The sequence below is a fragment of the Varanus komodoensis genome, unplaced genomic scaffold (assembly GCF_004798865.1).
Source record: "Varanus komodoensis strain SLA01 unplaced genomic scaffold, ASM479886v1 scaffold41, whole genome shotgun sequence".
NCBI classification, from domain to species: domain Eukaryota; kingdom Metazoa; phylum Chordata; class Lepidosauria; order Squamata; family Varanidae; genus Varanus; species Varanus komodoensis.
This window is the reverse complement of record NW_025335954.1, coordinates 1,547,047-1,562,114: the sequence shown is the minus strand read 5'-3', so window position 1 is coordinate 1,562,114 and position 15,068 is coordinate 1,547,047. Positions and strand designations below refer to the sequence as shown.

The following is a 15,068-nucleotide window of genomic DNA, read 5'->3' as shown; positions in this document are numbered from 1 at the left end:
ACATAAACATAGAAACAGTGCAAATCAGAAGGGACCTCACGGGCCATCTAGTCTGACCCCCGGCTCCAGCTGGCTCCGCTCACATGCCCAACATGTGCATGTCCAGCCTATCTTTGAACACCCTCACCGATGGGGCCCCAACCAGCTCCCGTGGAAGCCCATTCCACACCCTCGGGGTCCTAACTGTCAGGAAGTGCTTCCTGGCATCTAAATGGAACCTTGGCTCCCTGAGAAAGAAAGTTCATGAGAGGCAGCCACATGCAGGTGGGCATATCCAAGACTGGACAGGGCTCTTGTAGCAGGCCTTGCCCACTTTTGCATCTGGTCACTCCAGGTAGAACTGAAGCTTCTCTGAACTGGCAAAGGGAGTGAGCTGTTCACCTAGCCAAAAGTTTCTGAAGGGCCAAACCCACATGGCAGCTTTAAAGCACATCAAAATATTTTTTAAATAGTAAAATGTTGGTTCTGAGTATTTCACACTTCTGCACATTATTCCCTCCTTGAACTCACAGAAATACTGAACTTTTGAGCAGGATTAAAAACATTATCAGAACCTGGAATGTAAGATCCATGAATCAAGGCAAGCTGGATGTGGTCAAACAAGAGATGACAAGACTGAACATCAACCTCTTAGGAATCAGTGAACTAAAATGGACAGGAATGGGTGAATTTAATTCAGATGACCATCAGGTATACTACTGCGGGCAAGAATCCCTCAGAAGAAATGGAGTAGCCTTCATAGTCAATAAAAGAGTAGGAAAAGCAGTACTGGGATACAATCTCCAAAATGACAGAATGATCTCAGTTCAAATCCAAGGCAAACCATTCAACATCACAATAGTCCAAGTCTATGCCCCAACCACTGGTGCTGAAGAGGCTGAAGTTGACCGGTTCTATGAAGGCCTACAACACCTTCTAGAATTAGCACCAAAAAATGATGTCCTTATCATCATGGGGGATTGGAATGCTAAAGTAGGATGCCAAAAGATAACCGGAGTAACAGACAAGTTTGGCCTTGGAGCACAAAATGAAGCAGGGCACAGGCTGGTAGAATTTTGTCAAGAGAATACAATGGTCATAGCAAACACTCTTTTCCAACAACCCAAGAGACGACTCTACACATGGACATCACCAGACGGTCAACACAGAAATCAGATTGACTATGTGCTCTGCAGCCAAAGATGGAGAAGCTCTATGCAGTCAGTAAAAACTAGACCAGGAGCTGACTGTGGCTCAGATCATGAGCTTCTCGTTGCAAAATTTAGGCTTAAATTGAAGAAAGTAGGGAAAAGCACTAGGCCGCTCAGGTATGACCTAAATCATATTCCTGATGAATATACAGTAGAGGTGACAAACAGATTTAAGGAATTAGGTCTGATAGATAGAGTGCCTGAAGAACTATGGACGGAGGTTTGCAACAATGTACAAGAGGTAGCAACTAAAACCATCCAAAAGAAAAAGAAATGCAAGAAAGCAAAATGGCTGTCTGAGGAAGCTTTACAAATAGCTGAGGAAAGAAGGGAAGCGAGAGGCAAGGGAGAAAGAGAAAGATACACCCAACTGAATGCAGAATTCCAGAGAATAGCTAGAAAAGAAAAGAATGCCTTCTTAAATGAACAGTGCGAATAAATTGAAGAAAACAATAGAATAGGGAGGACCAAAGATCTCTTCAAGAAAATTGGAGATATGAAGGGAACCTTTCATGCAAAGATGGGCATGATAAAGGACCAAAATGGCAGGGACCTAACAGAGGCAGACGAGATTAAGAAGAGGTGGCAAGATTACACAGAAGAAATATACAAGAAAGAGCTTAATGTCCCTGATAACCACGATGGGGTGTTCACTGACCTTGAGCCAGTCATCCTGGAATGTGAAGTCAAATGGGCCTTAGGAAGTCTGAGCAACAACAGAGCTAGTGGAGGGGACAGTATTCCAGCTGAGCTATTCAAAATCTTAAAAGACGATGCAGTAAAAGTGCTACACTTAGTATGCCAGCAAACCTTGAAACCTCAACAGTGGCCACAGAATTGGAAAAGGTCAGTTTACATTCCCATCCAAAAGAAGGGCAATGCCAAAGAATGTTCAAACTACCGCACCATTGCACTCATTTCACATGCTAGCAAAGTGATGCTCAAAATCCTACAAGCTAGGCTCCAGCAGTATGTGGACCGAGAACTACCAGAAGTACAGGCAGGATTTTGAAGAGGGAGAGGAACTAGAGATCAAATTGTCAACATACGGTGGATCATGGAGAAAGCTAGGGAGTTCCAGAAAAACATCTACTTCTCCTTCACTGACTATGCTAAAGCCTTTGATTGTGTGGATCACAACAAATTGTGGCAAGTTCTTAAGGAAATGGGAGTACCAGACCATCTTATTTGTCTCTTGAGAAACCTATATGTGGCTCAAGAAGCAACAGTGAGAACTGGACACGGAACCACTGATTGGTTCAAAATTGAAAAAGGAGGTTGGCAAGGCTGTATACTGTAGCCCTGCCTATTTAACTTATATGCAGAGCACATCATAAAAAAGGCGGAGCTAGATGAATCACAAGTTGGAATTAAGATTGCTGGGAGAAATATCAACAACCTCAGATATGCAAATGATACCACACTAATGGCAGAAAGTGATGAGGAACTAAACAGCCTCTTGATGCAGGTGAAGGAGGAGAGCACAAAAGTTGGATTGAAACTCAATATTAAGAAAACTAAGATCATGGCATCCGGTCCTCTCACTTCCTGGCAAATAGATGGGGAAGAAATGGAGGCAGTGACAGATTTTATTTTCCTGGGCTCCAAGTTCACCGCAGATGGGGACTGCAGCCAAGAAATTAAAAGATGCTTGCTCCTGGGGAGGAAAGCTATGGCAAATCTAGACAGCATACTAAAAAGCAGAGAAATCACCCTGCCAACAAAAGTGCATATAGTTAAGGCTATGGTTTTCCCAGTTGCAATGTATGGCTGTGAAAGCTGGACCATAAGGAAGGCTGAGCATCGAAGAACTGAGGCCTTTGAATTGTGGTGCTGGAGCAGACTCCTGCGAGTCCCCTGGACTGCAAGGCGATCAACCGGTCAGTCCTAGAGGAGATCAACCCTGACTGCTCTTTCGAAGGCCAGATACTGAAGATGAAACTCAAATACTTTGGCCACCTAATGAAAAGAAAGGACTCACCGGAGAAGAGCCTACTGCTGGGAACAATAGATGGCAAAAGAAGGAGGAGATGGCAGAGGATGAGGTTTTCTAGATGGAGTCACTGAAGCAGTCAGCGTGAGCTTAAGTGGACTCCGGGGACAGCAAGGCCTGGAGGAATGTTGTCCATGGGGTTGCAATGGGTCAGACACAACTTCGCGACTAACAACAACAACAAAAACATTATCAGATGCTACACAACTTCCACCCATGATGCTAAGTAAAATGTTATCTGAAGTTAGAAATAATTTTATGGATAGTCTATGAATCATTTTGAGCTGCAGTTATATCATTCACTACCAAGAACAAAGCAGAGTGAAAAGTAAAAAAGGTACATGCCACTATCATTCTCATCTAAATCAGAAAATCGAAGGATGTCTTAACAATCAAGAACTAAAGCGGTTTTAAATTTTTAATATGACAAACTCCTTTTTTTCCCCTTTTGCTTTTAAAGCAGAAGTCGCGAACTTAAATATTTCTTTTCTTAGGATCGCTTCACCTCCTCGCTTTTCTTTAACATACACTATGGACCAGTAACTACAGCCTGTCAAGCAGAAATCAAGCAGGTGGTGCGCCTACTGAATTTCTGCCTGTCGCAAAACTGATAAACGAATAAACCTATGAGGAGACAGAAGCAAACACACTCGGCTGCTCTCTGCAGCACCTTAACAGGATCTAGTTAACGCTCCAAATAAAAGTAAGTATAAATAACGTTCCATTATATCTGCAATCCCACACACGCTTTTCAGGCAGCAAGACCCCGAGACCTCTCTGGGGCTCACTCCCGAATTACACAGTCGGGACCGCAGCAGCTTTGCGTTCCCGCCCGCACTGCCGTTCCCGCATCCAAGGACCGCAAGCGCGCTCATAACATCCGGGTCCTCAGCCCTCCGATCACCGCCCTGAAGCTCTTCTCTTCCTATTGGTGGCTCAGGAGTGACGTTCCCAGGAGGGGGCGGGCACAGGAGGGAGTCCGACTGTCTATGGTCGGAGCCTCCGCTCCCCTCCCTCTGTCACTCGGCTTCCTCTGGCAGGTGGGCGAGAGGAGCGGGGGGTGATGGGAACGCGAGAGGGCTGGGCGAGCCGGGCGGGAGCCCTTCGCTCTGTCGCTGGGAGCTGCCTGGGCGGAAGCCGGGCCAGGGCGGATTGGCATCTTCAGGGAATCCGGTGGGGAAGTGAGGAGGGCAGGCACAGGCACGGGAGGCCGGCGGCTGGATGAGGAGGCAGCATGGATTTGAGGATGAAGCGGAGCCATGGTGGGACTACGGAGAATGCCCTCTTTGAGCGAAGGCTCACCGTGATTCAAGTCTCAGAAATTACTGTAATGCTGTGGCTCTGGTCAGATAATGCAGTGCCTCTGAGCATGTACAAAAAGCCTTTTCACCACTACCTGATTGTCCCCACGCATCTGAGATTAGGAGAGAGCTACCAGATCACATGGCCTGAGATTTAAGCATAGTCATATTTTAGGAATTAAACTCCAAATAGGAGTTATCGCTGGAAACATGCCCCATGCCCTCTATGTATGTGCATGTGTGCACATCCCCCCTCCTTACAAAACTAACATAGGATGCAGTCCTAAGTATATTTAGACAAAGTCCCACAACTCCCATGGCTAGCTGAGACTGTCATAAATGCATGGAATTGTGCCCTTATTGTACTTGGAACTTGCTTGTCTGGTCATTTGCACCAGTCAAAGCTTTGGTGTCAACACAGACTTTCCTTCTCCATCCTCAAATTTCTAATTCTGACAAGCATGCTTATCTAAAAGCCTGAGTTGGATGAATTTATTCTCTACTAAATGAATGTAGAGTAGCAACCTAAGGCTGAAAGTACTAAACATTTACAAGGGAGTACAGTCAACTATGGGGTCTATTTCTTAATAAACATGCTTAGACTTGCAGTTACCAAACACTGCATTCTCTGCTTTGAGCACTACTCATTTTGAGGACTAATCCTAGATATGTGGTATTACTTCATTTATAACTCACCTTTCTTCCTCTTGCAAGGAATCCAAGGTGGCTTACATAGTCCTCCTCCCCTCCATTTTACTCTCACAACAACTATGTGGGGTAGGTTAGGCTGAGAGTGAGTGACCTGCTCAAAGTCCCAATGAACTAATTGACTGAGGGGAACCTAACCCCTGAACCACAAAATAGGATACCATACTTGCCTTTGGTTTAGCAAGAATCTCTTCGGGATGATAGTTGCCATGTGAGTATATTAGGAGGGCCTCTACACAGAGAGATTCTGGGAAGACACTCAGTGCTATTCCTCCTGTATGCAGGCCACTGAATATCCAGGTTCATCCCCACCATACACATACAAGTGTTCCCTGAAGCGGTACTTTTTGCTCTGGAGTGAATGACAACCATTCAACTGTTCATATAGGGAAATGCAAAAGTGTGCTCTCAGGCAGCTCTCTGGGAGTTACACCTGTTTTGCTTTTTCTGACATATGACCCTGACTGTGACACCTCGACTTTGTCCAGTAGAATCAGTTACAAAGTTGAAATGATCCCTGCTTATCCCTCTGCAGAATCCTGTTCTGGATTTTGTGTACTGGTTGCTCTGGGCTGTGTCACCACTTTGAGAACTGGCTGCTTTTTCTATAAGTATTACACAACTGAGTTTCGGGAAGATGGTTTTACAAATAAAAACAGTTTTTGATTCACTGGGACTCAGATTCTCTACTATATTTTATCAGTTCCTTTTGATAAAGACTCTGACATTAACTGCATTACACACAAAAATGGGCAAATGATGCTTTTAAAATCTTTTAAAAATTTCCACCAAATAATTCAAGACACAGAAGTGTCTGCAGAGAGTATTGATTAATATTGATTAGTACTCAGTATTCACCTCTGGCTGTAGATGAACTACAGACTAGTCCAGACTTTCTTAACCAGGCACCTTCCTGATGTGCTGGGCTGCAAGTCTCATCACCCCAGCCAACTTCAGTTCATGCTGGCTGGGTATGATGGGAACTGTAATTCAGCACATTGGGTAGGCATCAGACTGGGGGAAGCTGGCCTATAAAGATTCCTCTGCATTGCAGATATCTGCAAAAGGAAGACAATTGTGTTCATGATGAGCAAACTTCAGTTTGTGTACTCTCTGTTATGCTGATTGTGTGTTCTGTGGTAGTGGGTTACATTGTACAATTGTACAGCCATTGTCACACCTGTCTGTATTTAGTGAACTGGAACTATAGCAGTGAACATGTGCATATGTAAAAAAAAATGCTGTGAATTTTTCTGATGATGTTCTCCAGAGCAAGTATTCTGCTCAAATTTCTTTTTGTGGTATGACTGGCTTACTTGGAATATCCCTTCACACTGGAACAAGATCAAGGCTTTATCCCTAGGATAAAAGTAATCCTAGGCAAGTGGGTGTGTTGTGATTAACAATTTTGTGTTTATGTACCAAAGTATTAATACATTTCATACTGTCTGTTCCATGTTAATCACAAGCTCTCCTCTCAGGAAAAGTAATTTGATATCCTGTAATAACACTGACTTTTCAATGCAGAAGGCAGTGATGGATCTGGTTAGGCTTAGGAAGCATGGTGCTGTGGTAGTTCAGGCCCTTCCTAGAACAGCTCTCTCAGTAAATGGCACTAGAAGATTTTGGTTCCAGCCCATTGGCCGGTGGCGTGCCACAAGATTCCACCTTGTCCCCCACGGTCCCCAACAGCTACTTGAAACTGCTGAAAGAGGTCATCTGGAAGTTTGGGCTGAAGTGTCATCAATGCATATACGGATGATACTTGGTTCTACATCTGGTTTCCCCTTACTGATCCCAGGTAGGCTGTGGAACTCTCAGAGCAGAGTTTGGAGGCAGTTTTGGGGAGGAGGATGGGAAGCAAGTCAAGACAATTCAGGCAAGGCAGAGATGCTGTGGATAAGGAAGCTGACTGCCCTGGATGGACATTTACAAATGGTCTTAGATGGCGTTTCACTCTGCTCAGAGGACTCATTGCTATCTGGGGCACTTGGTGGCAACCAGGAGTGCTTTTTATCAGTGTAAACTGTTATACCAGTTGAGGCTCTAGCTGAAAATTTCTGAACTTGCCTCCATTAGCCACGCTCCAGTGATGTCCAGGCTGGGCTGCTGTATTGTATGCTTGTGGGGGCTCCCTTTAAAGGTAGTCTGGAAACTCTAGCTGGTGCAGTTGCCACATATGGGCGAGTGTTACACCTGACACCTATTGTCTGCCCATTGCACTGGATGCAAGTGCACTTCCAGGCTCAGGCTAAAGCACTATCTTTAAGATTTAAAGTAGGGGCAGAGAACATGTGGCCCTTCAGGTGTTCTTGGAGTTCAGTTTCCATCATTACTCACTATTGACTACATTAACTAGGGCTGATGTGGGTTGGAGTCACAGCAACATCTGGATGGCCAGGTGTTTTACTTTCCTGCATAAATGGTTTGGGGTTGAGTGACATGAAGGACTGCCTTCACCCTTCCGCAGTGAAGCCAGTCTTCACTATAGGTCAGCAATGGAGGCTCAGAGGCTTGGGATACAAAGGAGAGGACCTTCTCTGGAATGGTTTTGCATCTCTAAAATGCATTATCCACTAAAGTCCATCAGGTATTTGGGAAAGCCAAGGACTGTTAATTTTCTAAGTTTGAATTGTGTTTTTGTGGGACTGCTGAGAGTCTGACTACAATTGTTTTCAGTTTTAGCATTTGTAGGATAAAAGCCTGTTTTATTGTTGTTATTTTCATGGACTTTTTCTTAATTTGGATGTTGTTGCATTGCTTTTAATCTTGTGAACCTCCTGGAGAGGGTTTTGAACTCTCAAAGGCAGCCTAAAACTATTTTAAAGAATCATCATCATCATCATCATCATCATCATCATCACCACCATCATCTATCTATGAACCACTTCCTTCAGGGCTCTCTGGGCAGTGTACAATCCATGAATGACTTGCAGCCACAGAGTCACTCTCATCAATGAGATGGTAAAATCTGTAAGAGCACAGCCCAGTTTTGACAGTGTACACATAGAAAAGTGAGAAGAAGCTATTTTAGGGTAGTATTAATATAGCAGAGAACTGCTTATCTAGATTCTGTTAAAAGAGTAGAGTGTACAGCTTGCACGTTGCTTCTTTTATAAGCATTTGCAATTAAATGTGGCATCTTATCAACCTAAGAAAGTAATGACCATTTCCTCCACAAAGTGGAATTATATCCAGAAATAAATCGATGAAACATTATGGTGTACTTCTTGAATAAGGATCACTTCTGCTTGTTAAAACTCTGATAGTAAATGTTTTCTAACCTATGCACTTCCAGAAACAATCATGACTTTAAGAAAAGGTACAGAAGCTGTGGGGAACAGCCTATTAGATCAAATACTGGCTTCAAAAATGGGTAATTATATTTGTCTCTCATTACTGGCCGCAGCCTCAGCCTGCAATACAAGATAATTTCTCTCTGAGACTTCAAAGTAGATGGACAGTAAATGCTTCAGGAGCAAAGGTAATCCAACAACTTATTTTATTTTAGAAAGTTAAAATATTTCAGGTTGAAAGACTGGCCAGGGCATTAATAAAAATATAATAAGTATTCATATAGCACCCAGTTTAACTGCGTCCTGTTTGCTTATAATGCATTCATTTTAAAAAATAAGAATGAAGTTTATGGAAATGTATTTTCATTCAGTTACAAAGTAAATTATATTTCTCCATATATTTTATTTCTTTTCTCCAAATCTTGAATGAGGATGAAAGATTGAATGCAACTTTAGGGAAGGACAGTTGAACAGATCCTGGAAAAAAAACCAGTCTTAAGGATCTCAGTGTGCTAAAGTTAGATTTTTGAAATAAAAGATTATAGTCTACACTTTCACTTGAGGAAAAAATCCGGAGACTTGCATGCTTTTAATCTTGCAGAAAAGGTGTAAACAGATGACAAAGAACCGGAACTGTATAATTCATTCTTAAGGACAAAGCTAATGTTAAGCATAGTTTAATAGTAAAATTGATTTTCACAAGGAGTCTGTCATAGTGCAAGCAAGGGACCCTCCAGTTGTTGTTGGATTGCATATCCCATCAGCCTTAATTAGTATAGCAAATGGTGAGGGATGCTGTGAGCTGCAATCCAACAGCACCCAGAGGGCCGCACAGTCTTCATTCCTGCTGGAGATGCAGTCTTTGAGAAAGCCTTTACTTTGAAATTAGACATCTGATTTAACCAAATTTATGCTGCTGCTGCTGCTGGTATTGCTGCTGCTATACAAAGTGTTGCATGCATCCCTGTACAATGTATATGGAAATCGTAGCGGGTGGGTTGAGATAGAGGGGTGCTGTAGTTAAGAGGTAGACTTGGACAAAGAAGCACCAGGTTCAGCTCCCCACTGAGGGAACTGGCTGACCATCGTGCAACAAGCATCCCAGCCTAACCTGTGTTAGTGGGAGGATTACCAAGGTGGGGGAGCCTTGTGTGCCAACTGCGAGGCCCTTGCAGAAGGCTGCTTTTTGGTGACAGCATCCCATATGTTGAACTTCCTCCACCAAGGAGTTTTGGTCCCTTAGTGTTCTAACAACCATGGTGACATTTGTGTTTACACAAGTGTTGATTTTGTTGTTGCTGAATTTTGTTTTCTGTTTTTGTCCTTGCTGTTGTTTTTATCTAAGTATACATGTGTTTTGAGGATTGATTACTGGGGTTTGTATACGTGTATATATATTTTTTAAAATGATGTGATGCATCAAATGATTTCTTTTCTGGAGAAGAAAAGTGAGGCATACATTTTATATTATATCATGAACCACCCAGGGACCTTTGGCTATAAGGCAGTACAGAAGTGAAATAAATTACATATATCAATAACAAAATAGCAGATATACTGTGACACTTCGAAAATATTAATCCATCTGCTATTGTTAATTGTGCTTTCATGTTAATTAAATTAAAAGCCAGATTGTGTAGAGGAGCTCCTGAGTGAGCATGTAGTCCTGCCGCCTGGTGAGTCAGGTCATCTCCAGCTGCAGCACCCCAGAGAAGGGTCATTCTGCCTCTGCCTGACACCACCTGAATGAGCCTGTTGCTTCCTGAAGGCCACCACTTTCTCCTGAGCAGCCTGTACTGTCAGAAAGCTCTTCCTAAAGTTTGGGAGAAATCCTCTGTCTTGCAATCTGATCCATTGGTTCAAGTTCTCCCTTGCTGCAGCCCCTGAAAAAAGCAGGTTGCTTACTTGCAGCTGTCAATTGCTGAGTGGTCATCTTTGTTTCATCAATTGTGTGACAGCTTTGAAGATGTTAAGATAGGTACCATACTGTCTCTAATTTCTTTTCCAGGCTCCTCCTACAGTTCTTGATAGAAACCAGGTCTCCAGCATGTCTGCATCATAGCATGTTCACCTCACTGGCAAACTTGTCTTCGATACTGGTCCCAATGCTGTATCTCCTTTCCTTCTCACACAGAGCCTAAGTTGCTAGCATTCTTTGAGAACAGCTCAGTAACAAAATTGGCTCCAGGTACATGGAGAGACGGAGATATAAGGTCCCCGGAAACACAGTTGAGGTGGAAAACCAACAGCTCCAGTTTGGCTAGTGAATGAATCCTGCCACACGAGATGCTCAAGAAAAACTCTGCCTGAAAGAACTTGCATGAAGCACTCTTGCTGTGCACCTCTCTGCCGATGCTGGTAGTGACAGAATGCCCTTCTGCAGTCAGTTTTCCATTTTATCAAGACACATTATTTCTCACTCTTTTCCACCCTTTTCCCTTTCAGATGCTAGCAATGCCTTCCGATGAGCACTGGTCTCCAAGTGAAGATGATAGTCAAGCATCTAAGCTAGCTAGAAAATCCCGGGAGGCCCCCTTTGTCCCCATAGGTGAGTTGAGCCCTAAAGCCTTGGAGAGTCTGCATGGATTTGTGGCGAGATGGTGGGACTTGCTGGGGAGGCCTGGGTTTGGAACCCTGCTCCGCACTTCAGCTCACTGGGTAATCTCAGGGGCCTGCCGCACACACTCAGCCTAGCCTACATCCCAGGATTATTGTGAGGATAAAATGGTGTGACCCTCACACATGCTGTCTTGCGTTCTTTGGAAGCAGGCCGAGTTACAGCTGTGAGACAAACATACTCAAGAAACATGGGTTCATGACATAGCAACAACACAATAACAACACAGTGTTTTTGCAAAAAGAGTTTTCTTTTCTGTTGAAGCCCCTCATCTTAAGAAGGCAAACACACAGGTGTCTTCAGTTCCTTTACTTTTCAGTAGCAAGTTGCGTTGTGTATCCTGAGGCCACAATGACTAACAGGCCACCAGGGGAGCCAGATCCAGCTTCTGATGTCACCCTCTTTGGACCTTGATGGCTCTGTGACATTTCAGGCATGGAGCAGTTGCTCAGTTTCACCTGGAAGGCAATAAAGCAGGAGTCTGTGGGTCTTTCTCCTATGAATGTCATCGAATTGCTGCTGTGACGAGAGAGAGAGTGTGTGTATGAACCCATGAACTGACAGGGCTGACCATTCTGCACACTTGCCGCTTCTGCCTTGCATCCAGTTTTATAAACATCTCAGGATTGCCCCATTCTGGAACTCTGGCTCAAGAAGGGATGAAAACCCCGAAGTTCTAATTCAACAACAAACTGTTCTAACCTCAATCAGGCTAGCAGCCTTAGCCGTCCAGATCAATACTGTGCAAACCTTAGAGGGGAGGCTAAATTTATGAAGCAGCCTGACCACACCCATGAGGGGATCAGATTCTTGCCCTTCTTGGATCAGCATCTGGAGAACAAGCGGATTGCAGTGTGGTGAGAGGCAGGGTGGTATAGTGGTTAAGCATGTGGGGCTGGCATTCTGGGTTCGAGTCCCCACTCAGCCGTAGTACTTACTGGGGGACAGTGGGCCAGTCACAGACTCTCAGGCCAACCAACTTCACAGGGTGGTTGTTGTGAGGGTAAGATTTAGAAGAGGAGGAGAATTCTGTAAGCCACCTCGAGTTTCTTGCAAGGAAAAATGGCAGAAATGTAATATAATATAAAATATAAATGGCAAGAAAACATGCCCAGTATAAAGAATAGGCAGAAAACTTGGTATGTATCCCTATCCACTATGCTTTGGCCTTAAACCATCCTTGTAGAAAAGTCAGTATATTTTCTACCGACAAGTGAATGACACTTTCTTTCAGCTGTTAGGGTTCCCTTTTTAAACAACGTACGCTCAAACTGTCACCCATCGGCCTTCATTAGTCTTCCTTGCCATTTATCAGCCACAGCAGAACAGTATGAGAGCAGGAGCCTTTCTAGAATTTAAAGTGATTTGTACGTCCAGTGCCCATGAACACATGCTAATTCGTATACCCTTACGCCAGTTAAGCCGACTGCAAGGACACTGCCTGCTTCTTTCAGACCATGTTTGCAGCTGAAAGATAAAAAAGGCATTATATTCAATTATGTATCAAACACGAAGAAACAAACACAGAGTTTTGCATTACCTGATTAACGGAGCAAACTGCTCAAGAGATAAAGCCTAGCACATCTGGATGTCCCTTCAGAGCAAAAGGAAATGTTTGGATTCAGTAAGAGTTGTTATGGTTACAGTGAATGGCTTTGGGAAGCAAAATCCAACATTCATTGCGGAAAATGAAACAGCCTTTTGAAACAGAAAGAGCGAGTGTTTACACATTAGTGCATTAAACAACAGTTTGATTCAAAAGGGAGCCTGTTTTTAAATCACTTTATTTCCAACTACTTAACAAAAATATAGATTTGGCTACACACAGCCTAGCATTCAGGACCATGGAAATAATTCAGTAGGTGTTAATGCAGGAGTTTTCTTGCCCAGAAAATTGGCTCTAGTGACTCTTGACGTCTAGAAATTGTTGACATTGAGAAAAACTTAGCAGAGATAGATTGGCAGCATAATACTATGCAGCACATCCACTGAAAAGTAAGTCACATTGAATTCAAACGGGACTTATGCACAAGCAACTGATTATAGGGCAGGATTGCACCAAGTTGATTTTCTCCATAGTACTTAACAGGAATGGGACAGGGAAGGTATAAGAAAAAGGAGAGGGCGAGGCCTGGTATGTGAGGCTTATTCACCGCTTTTGCATCTCATCCTTGTGTCAAGAACTGATGGTTGCATACATGGAGTTACTCCACATAATACAGGTGCGGATGGATTATGCAAGGCTTAAACAGGTCTTCATTCTAGGGTTTCGCAAGAATCATTGAACCCATGCTTGCAGGGTTTCCACGACACAACACCCAAGCAAGGCTTGGACATGCAAAATGGCAGTCACAAGCACCTTGCATGTGTTACAGCCTCATTATGTGTGTGTGTGCGTGAGAGAGAGAGAGAGAGATTTCATTTGGACTACATAAAACTTTGGTCTATTTTGGAAGAGTCTTCATCTCTTCCATACTGAATGGCACCTTTCTCCTTAACGTGCAGGGCTGGCAGGCTGTTTTGCTATAGTGGGTTATGGTCTTTACAAGCTAAAGTACAGAGGAAGCCAAAAGATGTCAATTCACCTCATCCACATGAGAGTTGCGGCGCAAGGCTTTGTTGTAGGCGCAATAACAATAGGTAAGATAAACTGACGTGGCTGATCTTTTTAAAAAATACTGTTGTTCAGTGACGCCTCCCTCTCCTGCACGGTCCCTTGTGGCTTCTTTCCAGTGTAGTGAGTTTACTGCATCAAAGGCATCACTGATTTTTTTAAATAGGTAGTCCTAATCTGTTGTTGTTATCCGTGGGCAACAATTCAGTTTATCTCTGTTAAGGTATAAAATGTGGCTTCGTGTGCAGCATTAATTTTATACTGTGAAGTGTAATTGCTAGATGATATTGAAGCAACTGTTAGTAACAACCATACCTGCTTTCTTTTGGTAGGTGTTCTGTATTCTATGTACACGGATTACATCAAAAACCTCGATGGGAGTGGGCCAAGAAAATGATCCTCCACGAAGTGGAAGAGCATAGCACTACTTGCCTCTATTGCTTTTGAATACCTACCTATATGTGTGTGAGGGCCTAAGAATGCTGTCCAAGATTTCTGCTAGTCCTGCTATTTATTAAAGCTCAAGTTAGTTCAAGTAAGCATTGGACTTGCATCTGTACTTGGTTTCCAAATGTACATCCTCAGCTCCAGAGCTCTGCACTAGGTCAAGTGCAGGGGGAGGGGAGCAGCTGTTTCCCTCCAGATGTTCCCTACCACTCATCAGCCCTAGCTAGTATAGAAAATGGGGATGATGGGAGTTGTATGCCAAAGTACTGGGAGTTCCACCAATTACCCCTGATCCAAAGCATTGCTCTTTGAAAGTTTGGGGTACAGTATTTCAGGCTTTCTGAAACACAAGCCATCAGGCATGTCACCAAGCATTAATCTGGCTAATGTATGAACCTGTGATGCCGCCCTGGTCTGTGTGGGCTCTTTATTTAATATTTGTGTGTTTGTTTCATACCCTCACCTTCTGCCAAGAATGGCACCCATGGCAGCTTAGAAGCACTCATAAAAACAACAGCAAGTGAACCAGGCAGGGAAGAGGTGATCTTTCAAGTAGATCCCAAGCATACGTAGAGCCCAAGCATGTAAGTGCCATTGAGTGAGGCTGCAGTGCTGTGCTCACTTACTCGGAAGTAATCGCCCTCGAGGTCAAAGGACTACTTCTGTGTGGCCATGGGCAGGATTGCCACGTCCATCCTTCCTCGGCATCCTCTGCAGTACACCAGGAGGACAGAACAAAACCTACCACGCCTGCTTCCACCCATCAGGGAGCCAGGAATGGCCAAGGCAGTTCCTCCTCAGTACAATGCCATGTAAGTCAAGTCAGGCTGAGAGCGGATCCGGTGGGCCACATTACTTGGTGATGAGCATTCACCCGGAACAGCTTGATCCCTGTCTTGCCC

At 43.8% G+C, this 15,068-nt stretch overlaps 1 protein-coding gene across 1 annotated transcript; it reads left to right on the top strand.

Annotated features, from left to right (window-relative positions):
- The first annotated feature begins 10,942 nt into the window (after positions 1-10,942).
- Positions 10,943-14,116, top strand: HIGD1C (HIG1 hypoxia inducible domain family member 1C). Its single transcript, XM_044443118.1, has 3 exons — positions 10,943-11,036; positions 13,611-13,745; positions 14,052-14,116. Exons 1-3 carry the CDS (start codon positions 10,943-10,945, stop codon positions 14,114-14,116), a joined length of 294 nt encoding a protein of 97 aa, XP_044299053.1.
- Positions 14,117-15,068: the final 952 nt, after the last annotated feature.

Bases quoted from the DNA above. Each gene is read 5' to 3' on its own strand.
- HIGD1C (XM_044443118.1), top strand. From the start codon at position 10,943: ATGCCTTCCGATGAGCACTGGTCTCCAAGTGAAGATGATAGTCAAGCA. The intron at 11,037-13,610 runs GTGAGTTGAGCC...CTTAACGTGCAG, and splicing joins GGCCCCCTTTGTCCCCATAG to GGCTGGCAGGCTGTTTTGCT. The intron at 13,746-14,051 runs GTAAGATAAACT...TTCTTTTGGTAG, and splicing joins TGTAGGCGCAATAACAATAG to GTGTTCTGTATTCTATGTAC.